Below are 15133 nucleotides of genomic sequence, written 5' to 3'. Positions count from 1 at the left end.
TATGTGTGGAAGAAACAAAGTGGAGGATGGAGCAATATGGGAGAAAACTGGAGCTGCTGCAGGGAGTAGGGTTATAAGGGACCAAAGGGCAAAGCTAAAGGAAATAAGATGCAAATCCAAGAGAAACCGGGCTTTATTGGTTTTGCTTCTCACAGAACAGCTCCTTTCAGCTTTACAGTAGAGAGCATTTAGAGAAATTAGAGCTCACAGCTTGGACAAAGTCTGAAAATTCTGCTCTGCCGAGGCAGTGCTTCTAACCACAAGACAGGCCTTTTAGCCGCCTCACAGAGGTAGTGCAGATGATTTCTGTAGGGAATTTTTCAGTGCTAGAATGTATATAACCTTCACATTGATGGACTGCATTTTCTCTTGTGTATTTTCCAGCTTTTTGCTTCTCAGATATTAACGTTGAGATGCTCTCATTTTTGTAGCCCCATGTCTTCCTGCTTTCTGAATTTCTTCATTTGTTTAGCATTTCTTCTGCTGCATCTGCTATTGTTTCTATCTTTTCTTGTTCTGTTTTTCGTTCTTGGTGAGTTTCCCTTTCCATGATCTTTCCTCAAGCTCAGGTTTCTTCCTGTATTACTGATCTGTCATGCCGGATGTTGTACTACCTTGTTTGGTACAGTGTTACTGTGACTGAAATTTCTGCATCTCAGTATTTCTCTTCTGTCTTTCATCAGTCCCATTGACAACTGAGCTATTACCTGTTCTTTGAAGCTTAACAGTCGCTTCTGGAAGAAGTTGTACACCAATTCTGTTGTTGGTGTTTTGTTGGTTTGGTTTTTTTTATTGTGAGTTTGTTTGGTTTGTCTGTATTTCCAAAACCTGCTCTTTTCAGCTTCTAAAACTCTGGACGTGTAGTCAATCATGTCTTATAACAGAATTCTATAACCACGAACTCCTTTGGTGTCCACAGTTCTTCCCTCACCAATCTGTCAACAGCCTAAATAACGACTTTTTTGTTACAATACTGTCATTACAGATTCCTTTTCATTCTCTTTTCCTCTAACCCCCAAATTCTGTATTGAAACATCAGACTGAATTTGATATCTTATAGGGTATGATTTCTTAAGCCAGGGTAGCCTGTTTTTATTAGAAAATATGGCTTGTATACGTTTTACTGAGTACCTAATACACTAAAATGACTTTTCTCTATGTCTAGGCTTTAAATAGTCTTATGTCTTTAATGAAGCTCATGGGTCCCAAACATATCAGTTCAGTAAGAGTGAAGATGATGACTACACTGAGAACAGCGCTAAGATACAAGGATGATTTTCCAGAACTGTGTTGCAGGTGAACTGATAGTGTACCCAAACAGTGACATACCTGCTATTTCTGTCCTTGAATACACTGTTTTGTTTTGTTCTAGACAATAATTAAACCAGAGCTGAAGTAAATTCAAATGCTTCTCACAACTCACCTAAAATGTCTTTATGCAGGGAAGAATCATTGATGACTATTGTTTTGTTGTCTCTTTTTGTTTAGAGCCTGGGATTGTTTTGTTCGAAGTCTGGACCATTCATACCTTGGCTCCTTGCTTAGTCATGTAATAGTAGCATTATTGCCCCTTATACATATCCAACCAAAGGAAACTACAGCAGTATTTTACTTTCTCATAGTTGAGAACAGGTACTGTACAAAATATTTTCAGTTATATTACAGGAACGGGGATAACCCTAAATTAAAGTCGTCCAGCACTGAGATGAGAAAACTTGGTTCTCTGCAAAATAGTATGTTGTTCTACAAAATTGTCACTTCTCTAAATGGCAATGAGATTTTGAAATTTGACAAGTGATAGCCTCATCTGAAAAGGTGTTTTTATATTGTCGTTATAAAAATATATGACACTGTGGCCAAGTTACAACCCATTCAGACACTTAACCCTGCCAGGTTTTCCGATTCTGCTTTTTTTTCTGCTGGTATGGAAAATTACTTCCCTCTACACGGCACACAGACAGAATAACAGTGATTGCTAACATTTGCTCTGCTCTAGAGAGAAGTATACGGAGTTGGAAATAGGGAGGAAATTAGTTTTTTATTTGTTTCCTTCAATAATTAGAGTTATAATTATGAAGTGCACAGAATTTAATGTTGGGTAAGATTTCATACATCCTTCAGTTGGTGGTTACACCAACTGAAAATAAAATCAAAGTCTAATACAAAAGGCTTAAATTTTTGTACCTTTACCTTTTTGAAGACAATGTTGAGTCTTAATTCTTTTTCGTTTTATGTTTCATAGCTTAAAATTATGGGGTTTTAGGAATAGCGATAGTTTTTATCTTAATTACTTTTGTTGGGTTTTAATTTTTCTTGCACTATATCATACCAACACTATTCAAAATAAAAGGTGACAATAAGAACAATAAGGCTTTTGTAGAAGTCCGTAATAGCAAAATTGAAAGAAATTCTTTCATGTTAGGAACACAGAATTCTTATTTTTGGTTGTGCATTTTCTTTTCTTGTGAGGAAAACTGGAACTGGATTCACATCAAATGGGATTATTCTCACCCTTTGGCCAGTGTCCAAAATAAGGAGAGCTGATCCTGGTAGAGATGAATGGCAACTTTGAAAGCTTTGGAAAGAACTGTCTTTAAAAGGGAAAGTAATTTGAAGTATAGAAGAGAAATACTTGTGGCTTAGTTGAGTAAAGAGAGAAACAAGTTAAGACATATACTTAATCAGATAAAAAATTAATGAAATTTACTTTTTTCTGCTTTTCAAGCTGTTGTTCTTCTAGTCATTACATTTCATTGCTTTCTTTTGATGGGTTCTTAAGATTTTTCTGAATCAACTAATGTTTTCTATGTCCTTTGCAATATTTTTTTTGTAACTATTAGGGATGCAGTACGAGACTTCTTACATGAAATATATTTTCTACCTGACCTTCCAGAGCTAAAAGAAATTCAGGTCGTCCTTCAGGAATACAGAAAGGTACAGCTTATTTTACTTATTTGTTTATTTTTAATGCATCAAATGAATTCATGACAAGTGAGGAAAACATGTAAAGTTTATTGTTAAGCGGAAATAGTATTTATCTGCCTCCACAACAAAATGGAATTTATGTATCGCAGGAATACTTTGAAGCAGGTTCTGATTTTTCTTCAGGAGTGAAATATGCTCATGCTTATTTAACATGCTTGTTTCTGTAGCATCTCCTGAACACTGACTTTTCATCTTTATGAGACTAAAGAGATTATAAGATTAAAAGTCAGCAGTATTAGCTATGGCAATGACTGTGTTACAAGAGAAGCTACTTTTAATTTGATCCCTCTTCCATATTCTCTTTAAAGGTGACAAAGTCTGTCTATTTTTAGGAGTACTCTATGGTCCATTTCTTTTGCTTGCCCTCAGAATGGTTAGGTAATAGCAGTTATTTAGTGGGAATGAGGTAACAAAAGTAAAAATTAATTTGATTTTTAGATAATGAGGTATTCAAAGCAAAGGATTTTCTTTTGATTAAACATTTTTATTTACACCATCATTATATTTACACAAAAGTGTAAATATAGCACCTTTTTGAGGAAAACATTTTAAAAAAAAGACAGGAAGACAGTGGTATATGCATATAGATGAGAGTGTAGGCAGAAAGGTGGTTGGCTGTATGTATTCTCACTTGTGTTATTTGAGATGCTGCTTAACTGTGTTCCTGTTATACTTAAGTTCAACTTCTTATGTCATGTCTTGTTCAGGAATCCTCCAAAAGCACTGACTTGCAGACAACACTGCAGCTGTCTATGAGAGCTATTCAGCATGAGAATGTGGATGTTCGTATTCATGCACTTACCAGCCTGAAAGAAACATTATATAGAAATCAGGTATAAAAAATCTCCTTTAGTAGAATTAAAAATAAATCAAAGTAGCTTCTGCACCAACAATCTAAAACTCCTTACTGTTGCTGGGTGTTCACATGAACTGTGTTATTCTCCTCAATTTATTAAGCTAGCTGTTTCTTAATATAATGGGGAGAAGGGATTCTTTTTCATCATGTCTCCTTGTAAGAGGACTTTTGAATTCTCCAAATCTGTGTGGTGCTGATTCAGCAAGGCTAGTGGTACATTTCTTATCTTTTTTCAACTCCGAGGAAAGATGTATCTAAGAAGTCTATTTCAGCAATCAGTTGTGTGGGCTTGTTCCCTGTTAGAACATGTATGGCTTTTTGCATCAGGAGACTAATACATTAGAGCCAGCATTTTTTGTGTGTGAGTGTAATATCTGAAAGAATTAAAATGTGTGTGACCTCCTCACACCTTTAATTTTTTTTTCTCTCTTCCTTCTTAGCCTTCCACCCTCAAAAATTTGAATCCATTGATCATATTCAAATAAATTTGATAGCCATGTACAAGTTGAAGACTGCTTTACAAATCTGTGTGGTTATTAGCCCAGAGGGGTGTATGTGACCTATTTAAAAAAAAAAAAAAAAAAATCTGTCCCCTTAGTAACTATAAGATTGTGGGACACTCTTTAGACAGAAGATAAAAAAAAAAAATCTTAGCTTAAAAGAACAAAGAATCATTGTGTATATTCCTGGCCAATCAGTTATTCTTGCAGCTCAGGTCAGCAAAATCTTGCCATGTCTTGCTTAGTTAGAAATCTAGCAAACTAATTGAGGTAAATCAAACTTAATTAATTCCACAGCTTGTGGAACTATTCGCTCTGTTATGTTGGCTGTGGTTTCAGTTTTCATTAAACGTAACAAAATGATGGGCATTGATTAAAGGACTTGAAACCCTGGGCTATTTAGGACTAAGAGTGAAGAAATAGCCAACAAATGGGAAATAATAAGGATAGAAATGGCAGTGAAACCAGAACGTATGATAACAGCTGCATGAAAGAAATTGGGAGGAACTACCAGAACACATGAGGAAAGGGACAGATAAGTGAAAAAGATAATGTAGAAGAGAAGAGAGGGTCTTGGTAAGACAAGGAAAGAAAATGAAGTTAGTAGAAAGGTGTATGATAATGAAATACAGTATTGGCCGTGACAGCATTATTAATTGAGGCCCAAATCCGTCATTATTCATTTGTTTAGCCCTCCCTAGGGTAACAAGCAATTTAGAGTTTATAGTTACTAAATGACAGTATTTGAATGACTAACCTAAAGTCATGGCTAAATGAAGTAGGAAGTAAGAGTGAATTACAGATGGAAAATTTCTGAGATTAATTTACCATAAACATGGTTGTAGGATAACTTATCTGTATTTTTCAACTTCCTAGGAAAAATTGATAAAGTATGTAACAGACAGTGAAACTGTGGAGCCAGTCATCTCCCAGTTGGTAACTGTACTTCTAATCGGCTGCCAGGATGCAAATTCTCAAGCCCGACTACTTTGTGGAGAATGTTTAGGTGAACTGGGAGCCATAGATCCTGGTAGGCTTGACTTTTCAACAAGTGAAACTCAAGGAAAACATTTTACATTTGTGGTAAGTGTTGCTGTAGTGTTTTGTTTAGCATTAAGGTTTTTTAAAAGTACTTGGGAGTAGGGAACCTCTTGTCTTTAGACCCTTTGAAAATCTATACTCGCTTTCTCATCTAAAACAGTTTAGAGTCAGGCTTCAAAGTGATTATTTGGAGATTAAAGATACAGCTATTACTCTGTTTTAATAACACTGGCATTCTGTTTGTGATTGAGGCTGGTGTGGAGGATCCGAATTTTGCCTATGGATTATTAATGGAACTGACCAGAGCATTCCTTGCTTATGCTGATAATGTTCGTGCTCAGGATTCTGCAGCATATGCGATTCAGGTAAGATACATGTTTAGATCCTATTTTTTTCTTCACAGATTATTTCCTATCACACTGAACTTAGAATTATGCAATATAAATGTGTATTTTGAAGTACATGTTTAAATATTTGAAACTTCATCCTATACAGCTTTAAATTACAAGGTAAAAGGTTACTCAGGGTAGTGATTTTTTTTATTTTTTAAAGTCCTCAGTGCTCACTTAGAATTCTGAGGAGTTGTCAAATGAAAGAAGATTTGTTTGCTTTTGTGTCATGATATTTTAGGAGAGATCTGATGTTTCAGAGGTAACTAACAGCCCATACATAGTGATTCAAGGAGTAATCCTGGGATTGACATAGAAATGGTGCAGGTTCCATAGGCAGAAATGAAAAGCAGTGAGTATTCCTAAGAGGGTTTCTGCTTACACTTTTAGGAAGCAACTGAAAGGGAGCCTACGCTTATTTTCAGACTCTAGTCTTTTGTGCTGGTTCGCCAACTCCAAGCTGATTTGGTGGTGGTTTGGTTTTGCTTTTTGTTGTTGTTGTTTAATATCTTTGTGAAAACTTCAGGACAGCTCTTTGCTCCCAGGGAAAATAAGTGACCCTATGTAGTCAGCAGAATATGAAAATTTCATTAGCTTATGCACAAGGAGGAATCGGACTAACTTCTAGTCCTGGTTTATTGGCAGATGTGAAGAATACGAGATAATGTGGTCCAAGCACCAACTGGCGAATCTGGGGAATCAATAGTTAGATGAAATCAACGCTGCCTAGTAATAGGGGATTAACAATGTTGGATGAAAGTTTTGCAGTTATAATTTGTGAATTAAGCATTCTGTAACTTCTATCTCATTACTTCTGGCTATACACCAGTTTTTGTTACACTGCTGTGGTCATGAAATACCTTCAGTGCTAACTTGGTCATGTAAACTATGCCTTTTCAGGAGTTACTGTCTATCTATGACTGTAGAGAGACAAACACTGACTGCCCAGGCTCCAGGCTTTGGAGGAGGTTTCCTGAGCACGTGCAGGAGATCTTGGAACCTCACTTAAATACAAGGTATATGACAACTTCAGCAATTTCTTTTCATAACAGCTTTAAAAACTTTTTTTTTTTTTCTCCAGGCTAGGAATAACTTCATTTGGTTTTGCAATTGTTACTCTTCTGTGAAGAGTGATATGTGTATATACAAAATTCACATAAGGTCTTTCTACATAAATCTGAATTAGCACTTCCTTGAATGTAATTCTCTAGAAATCAAACGAGCAAAATTCTGAGCTCATACTTTGCACAGATCTACCTGTTTGTCCCTAGAGCATATTGTCGTATATGATGTTTTGAAGCTTTTGTTTCTGTTTTCTTTCCTCTGTAAAAATTCTCACTAGGATTTGAGTTTGTACTCCAATATATTAATATCCCTTTACTGCTACCCTTTATAGGAGGAGCACAGTGGGTTTTAATTTGACTTTTCATTTTGTTGAGTTAATCATAAAAAATAATGTGAAGACAACTTCAAATGATGTATGCACCTTAATTTGAAATAATCAACAATGTTTCTATTTCCTCATGAAGACAGTCATGCTCATCTCTGATAAGTTTTACCTTTTTAGAAAACAAACTTTTTGGCATTTCTTGGCTTTCATGTATGTTCTAGGTTTTTCCTGTCAAAAACATAGTACTCAAACATTTATCAAACTGCATTTCTTAAAACTGATTTGAACAGCACTTTGAAATATACTTAAAAATTCTGGTAACGTGTTTGGTTGTTTGTATGTCATGTTTCATTTTAAGAAGCTCTAGAATAAAAAATCTTGACTACTGAAAGTATTTTCTTAATTCTTTTTTAAAAGATTCAGAAGATGAAACCTAATATGTTTCCAGTCAGGGAACTTCATAATTAACGATGTGCTATTGGTTTTTATTATATTAAATAAAAAATTCAGTTTTATTAAATGGATATTCTAAAATTACAGGTACAAGAGTTATCAAAAGGCTGTAAATTGGTCTAAGATGAAGAAGCCAATTTACTTAAGCAAATTAGGTGATAATTTTGCAGAATGGTCAGCGACTTGGGCAGGTTATCTTATAACAAAGGTAAGAGAATAAATCTGCTCTCTATATTGGTATATGCAACACGGTTCTTGAACCACATTTTGGTTTCTGAAAGTCAGGAATGGATGGGGGAATATGCCTATTCGCTATACGCCTGTTAAAGTATGTACCTACTTCTTGCATCATCAAGATAACCATGCACCTTCCCTTCCCCTGCATTGTTGCTTCTTGGCTAGGCTTGACAGGTAGTGTCAAAGCCAGAAGTCTAGGAAGTTTGCCCTTGTCCAGAGACTCTTGTATAGCTGAAGGCACTGACAGATGCTTGTGTAAAGTATCTGAAATGCTTCTGGAAAACCTCAAATTTACCTTCTCAGTTTCTGAAGGATTTCTTTTGTTCCCCCATAGCTCCACAGTCCCACCACATAAAAAGTACTTGTCCCTTTCTTCCTTTCCTTTTGCCTTTCTAACATGTAAGTGACCCACTGAAAATTTCACTTCTAAATCAACCACTTTAAGAAGTGAATTTAATTGCAGTAGCTCAGTAGCTACATTGTCCTCTTTCTAGTTCAGAGAAGAATTGAATGTCTTCGTAAGTTCCTACTTTTTGCAGGCTTTTAAGGGCAGAAGAGAGGCTGAGTGCAGTAGTAGACTCTTGGCCTTAAGGTTTCTTCTATGGCCAGTGCAAGTTCATAACGGTGTAGAAACCATGGTCAAGTGGATCATGTAAGCAATGCTTGCCTGTCTTTTTGTGGTATCAGCAATTGATGCACGTAATAGCAGCTGCCATCTGGCATCCCTCTTGCAGTTTTAAGTCTGATGAACCTTCTGTAGGAGGTAAGTATCTTATAAATTCTATTCCATCAAACAATTTTATTTGTCAACAAAAGGAAATCTATTAATTGTTCAGGCATTTGCACTTTTGTAATGGTGCTTTTCCTGGAAATAATATTTTTCTATAGGTGCGACATGATCTTGCCAGAAAAGTTTTCAATTGCTGCAGTATTATGATGAAGAATGACTATAAAGTTACAATTTATCTGCTTCCGCACATCCTTGTCTATGTTTTGTTGGGATGCAGTCAAGAAGATCAACAAGAGGTGAGATGTATAAGGTGGTAGTGTCCTTCATAGGGATGTTCAGGAGCTGTTCTTCCTAAGAGCTGTTCAGCTCTGCACAATTACTGTAGACCTACATGAACAAATTCTATAGGTGTTATACTCCTTTTCCTGTATTAATAATACAAATTTGCTGCCAGGATTTTGAATATACCCTTACAAGTTTGTGTTGAACTGCTGTTCTGTGGATTTCCATCTATTTCTTCAGTAGGGCCTAGGAAGAGATATTATGTGGTTAATTATGACTGCAGTAAACATCAAGAGCTGGAGTGGGTACAAAGAGGAAAAGAGTGCAACACAAACAAGGAATAAATTCACCTTGTGTACTTCCAAGAATTCAGACCCATAATTTTTTGTCTCCCTTGTATACACTTACAATTTAAGTGAAAAAACTACTTAGCTACCAGATTCATGCAGAACAGGATTCATGGATGTCTTGTAGCAAAGGAGGGATAGGAGAGAAAAGAATCATCCGGTCTGCTTTCCTTCAGTTTGCTTTAGCAGAAGTTGAAGAGACTGAAAAATATAACTTACATTCTATTAATTTGAAATTTCATAGCTAAGATATCTGTCTTTAAACATTGTGGGTGTGTAGAGGTATGTGATGATTTTTCTTGTGTGAACAAGTTTGTCCACAGTAAGCATCTGTTATGTATGTTAACTTGTATTCTGCTGACTAAACCAAACAGGAAGCAGGTCTTTCAGCATGGTATTTACTTAAGCAAAAAAGTAGATCTGTGATCTGGTAGCAAGTAGATAACTTGAAGTACTGTATTTGCAGCAGAAGTGCAGTAGCATTGATTGTGTCTTGAAACCTAGAATTCCAGTAATTGTGATGGTTACTCTGAATCCAAGGGTTTGCTTTTCAAAGGCTTTCTCCCTGTATGGAATCTTCTGACAACAACTGCTGCTTGGTTTGCCTTTTCTTCCTCTTAAGATTGTTGGACAAACAGAGCTTGCAAATAAGCCCAAAATTATTAAAATATACAGTTAAAATATCTAGTATTTTAGTTTGATTTTTGTGTTAATTGCTGTTTCCTACTATTTTGATGCCTGTATGGTGCTTCTGTCTTTTATCATATTAATGTTTGTGTAGGTTTATGTGGAAATTATGGCTGTTCTGAAACACGATGACCAGTCTACCAGGAGACTTGAAGACAGTGCATCTGATCTAAGTCAGCTGAGCACACAAACAGTGTTCTCCATGCTTGATCATCTAACTCAGTGGGCTAGACATAAGTTTCAAATACTTATTGCTGAGAAAAATACTGGCAAGTCTAGCAAAGACAGAGGTGATCTAAAAAGTGAGTGATGCTTAATTTATTTAAAGTAGCTTTTACATTCTTCAGATAAGTATTTAAATTTGCCACTTCACATTATGACCCCTTAAGAATGCAATATTACTATAATATGTTAGTCTATGATTTTTTACTATTATGCTGTGACTTCTACCGCCTCCCACCCCAAATCCATTGGTTTGAATGCCTATTGCAAGAAATACAGATTCAAAATAAAAAAATAAAATGTTACTTTCTTGGTAGTTTTCTAAAGGTTCAGTTTAACATATTGTGTGCTGTCTTGCAAGATGTAGGAAGTTCACCAGGATTGTTTTAAATAAATTATTTTTGACAGAAGAGAAAAATGTGTTCTTAAATTAATCAGATCTCACTAAATTGTGAAATGAATTAACTGAATTTTGATGCATAAGGTAATTCTTATAAATGAAACCTCAATGGACAGACTTTTTAAAATGTCTTTTTTCTATAGCATCAAGTGAGGACTATGGAGAATATCAAAATGTGACACGTTTTCTAGACCTCATACCTCAGGATACACTAGCTGTGGCTTCCTTTCGCTCTAAGGCTTACACAAGGGCTGTGATGCACTTTGAATCATTCATCACAGAGAAGAAACAAAATATTCAGGAGCATCTTGGATTTCTTCAGGTTCTGAAGTTCTTTTCGGTTTTTACTTGTTTTATTTTAAAACGAAAGTAGACACTGATGAATAAAGCTTTGTCAAATTCTTCTTTGAGATGGGAAGAAGAAAACATGTAGTCAGGCTCTTGCAGTTGGATACAAGTGTTTAGTCATTGTCTTTCAGCAATATTTAGTACTTCCCCTTGCGTGGCATGCTTCTTATATGAAAAGGAAGGAGTAACTTTGTAGTTTATAATAAAAGATTGTAAGATCCTGAAAATAATTAGATGTGTTTTTGTTGAAAGTATAGCATTTATTGCTTTTAGTTAGCTCTGTGCCTTTTGTCAGGTAAAACACAGCTAACTATAATAACAACAAAAAAAACCCTAAACACATTTGAAGGAAAGCTAAGTGGCTTTTTCTAAAGTAGAGAAAGAGCTTATGCTAAGGGTGTTGAAAATTATTTAAATTCTTTTTAAGAAGTATTTTAACCTGTGGGATTAGCCTGTTTGTGTTCCTTATGGTTTATATTCCTCAGTGACATTTCAAATTTGAAAAACTTGGTATGTTGCTTTTCCATCTTAAGTAATCTGCAGCTTCATGTTATACAACTTTATCACGTAGTAATAGGGTATTTTGTCCTTTGTACAGATTGTTTCAGGTAACTTGGTGTGGTATTCTTTCTGTAGTACGAGGTCATGAGTATTACAGTATGCTAAGCAAAAAAGTAGGGCTGAACTTCGGAAGTAGTCCAGCAAAACTGACATTTTCCATGAAAGCTTAATGCCAGGAAGTCATACAGAGTAGTTTGTTCTCCATTTTCAAGACAATGCGTGATTCTGAGCATGTCATATATAAAATATCCTCGTCTTGTCTTAAGAGTTGTTTTTAATGTCCATTTCCAATTCTGTTTGAATAAAGAAATTGTACGCTGCTATGCATGAACCTGATGGAGTAGCTGGGGTGAGTGCAATTCGGAAAGCAGAACCATCTCTCAAAGAACAAATCCTTGAACATGAAAGTATTGGTTTGTTAAGAGATGCAACAGCCTGTTATGATAGGGCTATCCAACTGGAACCTGATCAGGTAAATACAAGACAAATTCTTTATTTATTTTTTAAAATATATATAATAGGTTTTTTTTAATCTCCTTAACTAACTCAAGACTAACCCAAAAATACCTCTTCAGAGTATTTAAGTAACATGGGAACGTAAGAGTTTACTGCAGCAGTTGCTGAATTATTACTACTATTGGAAGTGTCTTATGAACTGAAACACATCTCTTACTGGGTTTATACTGTAATTTGCAGGCTTGGGTTAATAGTTGGATGCTTATGCCCAGGCTTTTGCTAGGATAGCTTACCAATTAAAGTTCAGCCTTTGCTTGGCAAGGCCTGGAATTGGGTTGCTTAAATATCAATCAGTACTGGTACATGCCAAGAGAACTATTAATGCAAGTTACCACTGGTTTTCTTCAAAGTAATTTTGACTTACTATTTTTGATTATTGACTTCCAGGGAAAAAGTTCATAATATAAGAGCTATTGGAAATTGATTAAAGAAAACTTGTAATTATTTGTCTTCCATTCCCCTTTCCTTTATTTGGAATATATAAGTATAAGGTACTGTAAAGCTGAGCTGTGCTGGAAAACCGTCATGCTTTTCATATGCCAAAGTGAATATACAGAGATGTGATGATAAATGCAAAAAGAAAGTTGAAGACATGTATTACCCTTTCTATTTTTTAAATACTCTTCTAATGGAAATTGGTAAAAAGTTTCCTACACTAGGGTATCCGTATGGTTTCTTGCACTTCCCTATGAAGCAGTGGTTATCTAGCACAGCTGATAACAAGTATAGTAAATAGAGTGTTTTGATGGCCCTACTTCATTCCCAGAATATGGAAAACATTTTATGAAGAGTGAAATTGCTTTGTCTTTGGGGGTTTTTTTCTTCCTGTGACTTTTTTCTTGTTGTTGTTAATTTCTTTAAATCAAATTTTTATTCACAGCTCTGATATGGGTATTAATAAATCAACATCAAACTATATTTGTGGTGAGGCACATTTCAAAAATTGCCAATGGTGATTTAAGTTCTTTGGTAATCCTAGACTTTTTTTAATTTTGAATGTTCATTTAGCATATGGTGCAATTGGTTATGCCTTTTCATATTATAAAAAGCATCCAAATGGACATATTTCCTCCTTCAGACTGCCATGAATTTCGTTGATGTATGTGTGGGTTTTTTCATGGTTTTTTTGTTTTTTTTTGTTTTCTTTTTCCCCCCACCCTATTTCTAGATTATTCATTATCATGGTGTAGTGAAGTCCATGTTAGGCCTTGGTCAGTTATCTACTGTAATTACTCAGGTCAATGGAGTGCTTGCAAACAGGTACTGTAAGCATCTAATACAATGTTTATTTGAGTAATATGAAGCTCTTGTGTTACACCTGTGTCTCAGTAGCCATTTTTGCACGTTATCAAGCATTTGAGGCTTATTAAGTGTATCCAGTTAGTAGTGTGAAGCTAGAAAACTTGAAGTGCTTTGTCTATAAATCATTTATTTCAAGACTGCTGGAAATGTTAGTACTTTTTGTCTGCACTGTGTGCAGTGTTGATATGTGCTTTAGTTTGTTAAATAGAATCTTTCATTCATTGTCTTGCATGTTACTGGTTCTATAGCTGTTCAGTAGCCTAATAGGATAAATGAATTGGAAGATGGTAATTTTAAAAACATGCCATGGAAGTTAAATACACTACTTGGAAACTGAATTTATGGGATCATGTTGTACAGCTATTATTTGTTATCAATGCATATCCTTTGGTTTTATTGAATTTTATTAGAAGCAAGCTTACCTTGCTTCTTTTCAAGTAAGAGAAGTTTTGTATAAAGAATATTTGCTAATATAATGTAGGACTAACATACTGAGGGGGGAAAGGGGAAAAAAAAAATTTAGTTCAGCACAGACTTTTATTGCCTTTGTTTTTCTTTTAATAGGTCTGAATGGATTTCTGAATTGAATACTTACAGAGTAGAAGCAGCCTGGAAACTGTCACAGTGGGATTTACTGGAAAATTATTTGGCTTCAGGTAAGTTATGATATCAAAAGATGAATACTTCCTTGCATTTCTGAACGAGTGTATGTTTTAGTCTAATCATCTTGAATCAAGGGGCAACTGTTGTAATTTTTTTTGTCTTGGGTTTTACTGGGTGGAGGGTTGGTTCTGACAGTCTTCTAGATTTTGTAAATGTATTTGATTGTAAACTGTATAGTCTTTGAGTAGGAATTTCAAGCAAGTTTAAGGCCAAATTTCTTCTGGGTTTAGTTTGGGGATGTGGATTGTGGGTGGAATTATCAGTATTTCTAAAACTCAATTAATTAGTTCTGAGAATAACTTATTTTTCCTGTAGTATGTTAAGACAAATTAGCATGTTCAGATTAAGCTGCTTAAAGAAACGGAGTTTGAGAGGCTTTTTTTTTTCTCCCCAAAGATGTGAAGTCCACTACTTGGAGTGTCAGACTAGGACATTTATTATTATCAGCCAAGAAGAAAAATGAAGCAGCTTTTTATGACACACTCAAGGTTGTTCGAGCAGAGCAGATTGTACCTCTTTCAGCAGCAAGCTTTGAAAGAGGATCCTATCAGCGAGGATACGAACACATTATCAGGTTTCTGATTTTCATGTCGCTATTTTCAAATCCAGAAATCACATAATCAAGTATGCAGCAGCAAGAATTTTCCATTTCCACAATAAATGGTACTGATGTGCATTTTCTGTCACCTCTTTTTTTTTTTTTTTTTTTTTTCTTTTTTTTGATACTCACCCGACTGGAAACCTTTCATTAATTGGGAATTTATATTTATCCCCCATGAAAAATATTCACAATAAAACTGTTGGTTATAGTCTTTCAAAATCAGCAAGCAAGTTTCTGTAACGTCAGGTAATAAAAATAAAAAATTTAATTCCATGCTTGAAGTAGTACATATAGGCCAGTAACTCCATTAACTTAAGACCGTTGCTTTTAATCTGTATGGTGGCCTAAAAGCAGTCTCGTCTTTTGTCAACAAACAGCAATAAGAATTGAAACCCCATCCCTTTCAGTAGTTTTAGTTTTTCTTTTTTAATAAATTTTGAAGTTGGCTATAGTAGACTAGACAGTTAGTACCCTTTTTTTAATGAAAAAAGCTTAATACTTCCTGTGCACTGTAAGCGCATCTTTACGGCAAGATATTGCATGAAACTAGCCAGTTGAAGTATATATTTCTTAATTAATTCTTAATTCTATTCTGTGTTGGTAATTTTTGCAGTGTTATTTTA

General features: G+C 35.1%; 1 protein-coding gene across 4 annotated transcripts in view; it reads left to right on the top strand.

Moving 5' to 3' along the window:
• ATR (ATR serine/threonine kinase) overlaps positions 1-15133 on the top strand; it is a 42942-nt gene that overhangs the window by 14595 nt on the left and 13214 nt on the right. For all 4 annotated transcript variants that reach the window (XR_008237399.1, XR_008237398.1, XM_052802934.1 and 1 more), the window contains exons 18-32: positions 1166-1296; positions 1489-1632; positions 2841-2934; positions 3693-3818; positions 5218-5424; positions 5634-5747; positions 6672-6787; positions 7702-7822; positions 8740-8877; positions 9992-10199; positions 10663-10841; positions 11736-11900; positions 13113-13204; positions 13811-13902; positions 14306-14483. Coding sequence is in view for 2 of the 4 variants with exons in the window: in XM_052802934.1 (XP_052658894.1) it covers positions 1166-1296; positions 1489-1632; positions 2841-2934; positions 3693-3818; positions 5218-5424; positions 5634-5747; positions 6672-6787; positions 7702-7822; positions 8740-8877; positions 9992-10199; positions 10663-10841; positions 11736-11900; positions 13113-13204; positions 13811-13902; positions 14306-14483 (2105 nt within the window). In the remaining 2 variants the exon portion in view is untranslated. The remainder of the gene's footprint in view (positions 1-1165; positions 1297-1488; positions 1633-2840; positions 2935-3692; positions 3819-5217; positions 5425-5633; positions 5748-6671; positions 6788-7701; positions 7823-8739; positions 8878-9991; positions 10200-10662; positions 10842-11735; positions 11901-13112; positions 13205-13810; positions 13903-14305; positions 14484-15133) is intronic.

The sequence above is a fragment of the Harpia harpyja genome, chromosome 12 (genome assembly GCF_026419915.1).
Source record: "Harpia harpyja isolate bHarHar1 chromosome 12, bHarHar1 primary haplotype, whole genome shotgun sequence".
Lineage (NCBI taxonomy): Eukaryota > Metazoa > Chordata > Aves > Accipitriformes > Accipitridae > Harpia > Harpia harpyja.
Note: the sequence above shows the minus strand (reverse complement) of the source record. Positions and strands in the feature narration are given on the sequence as shown.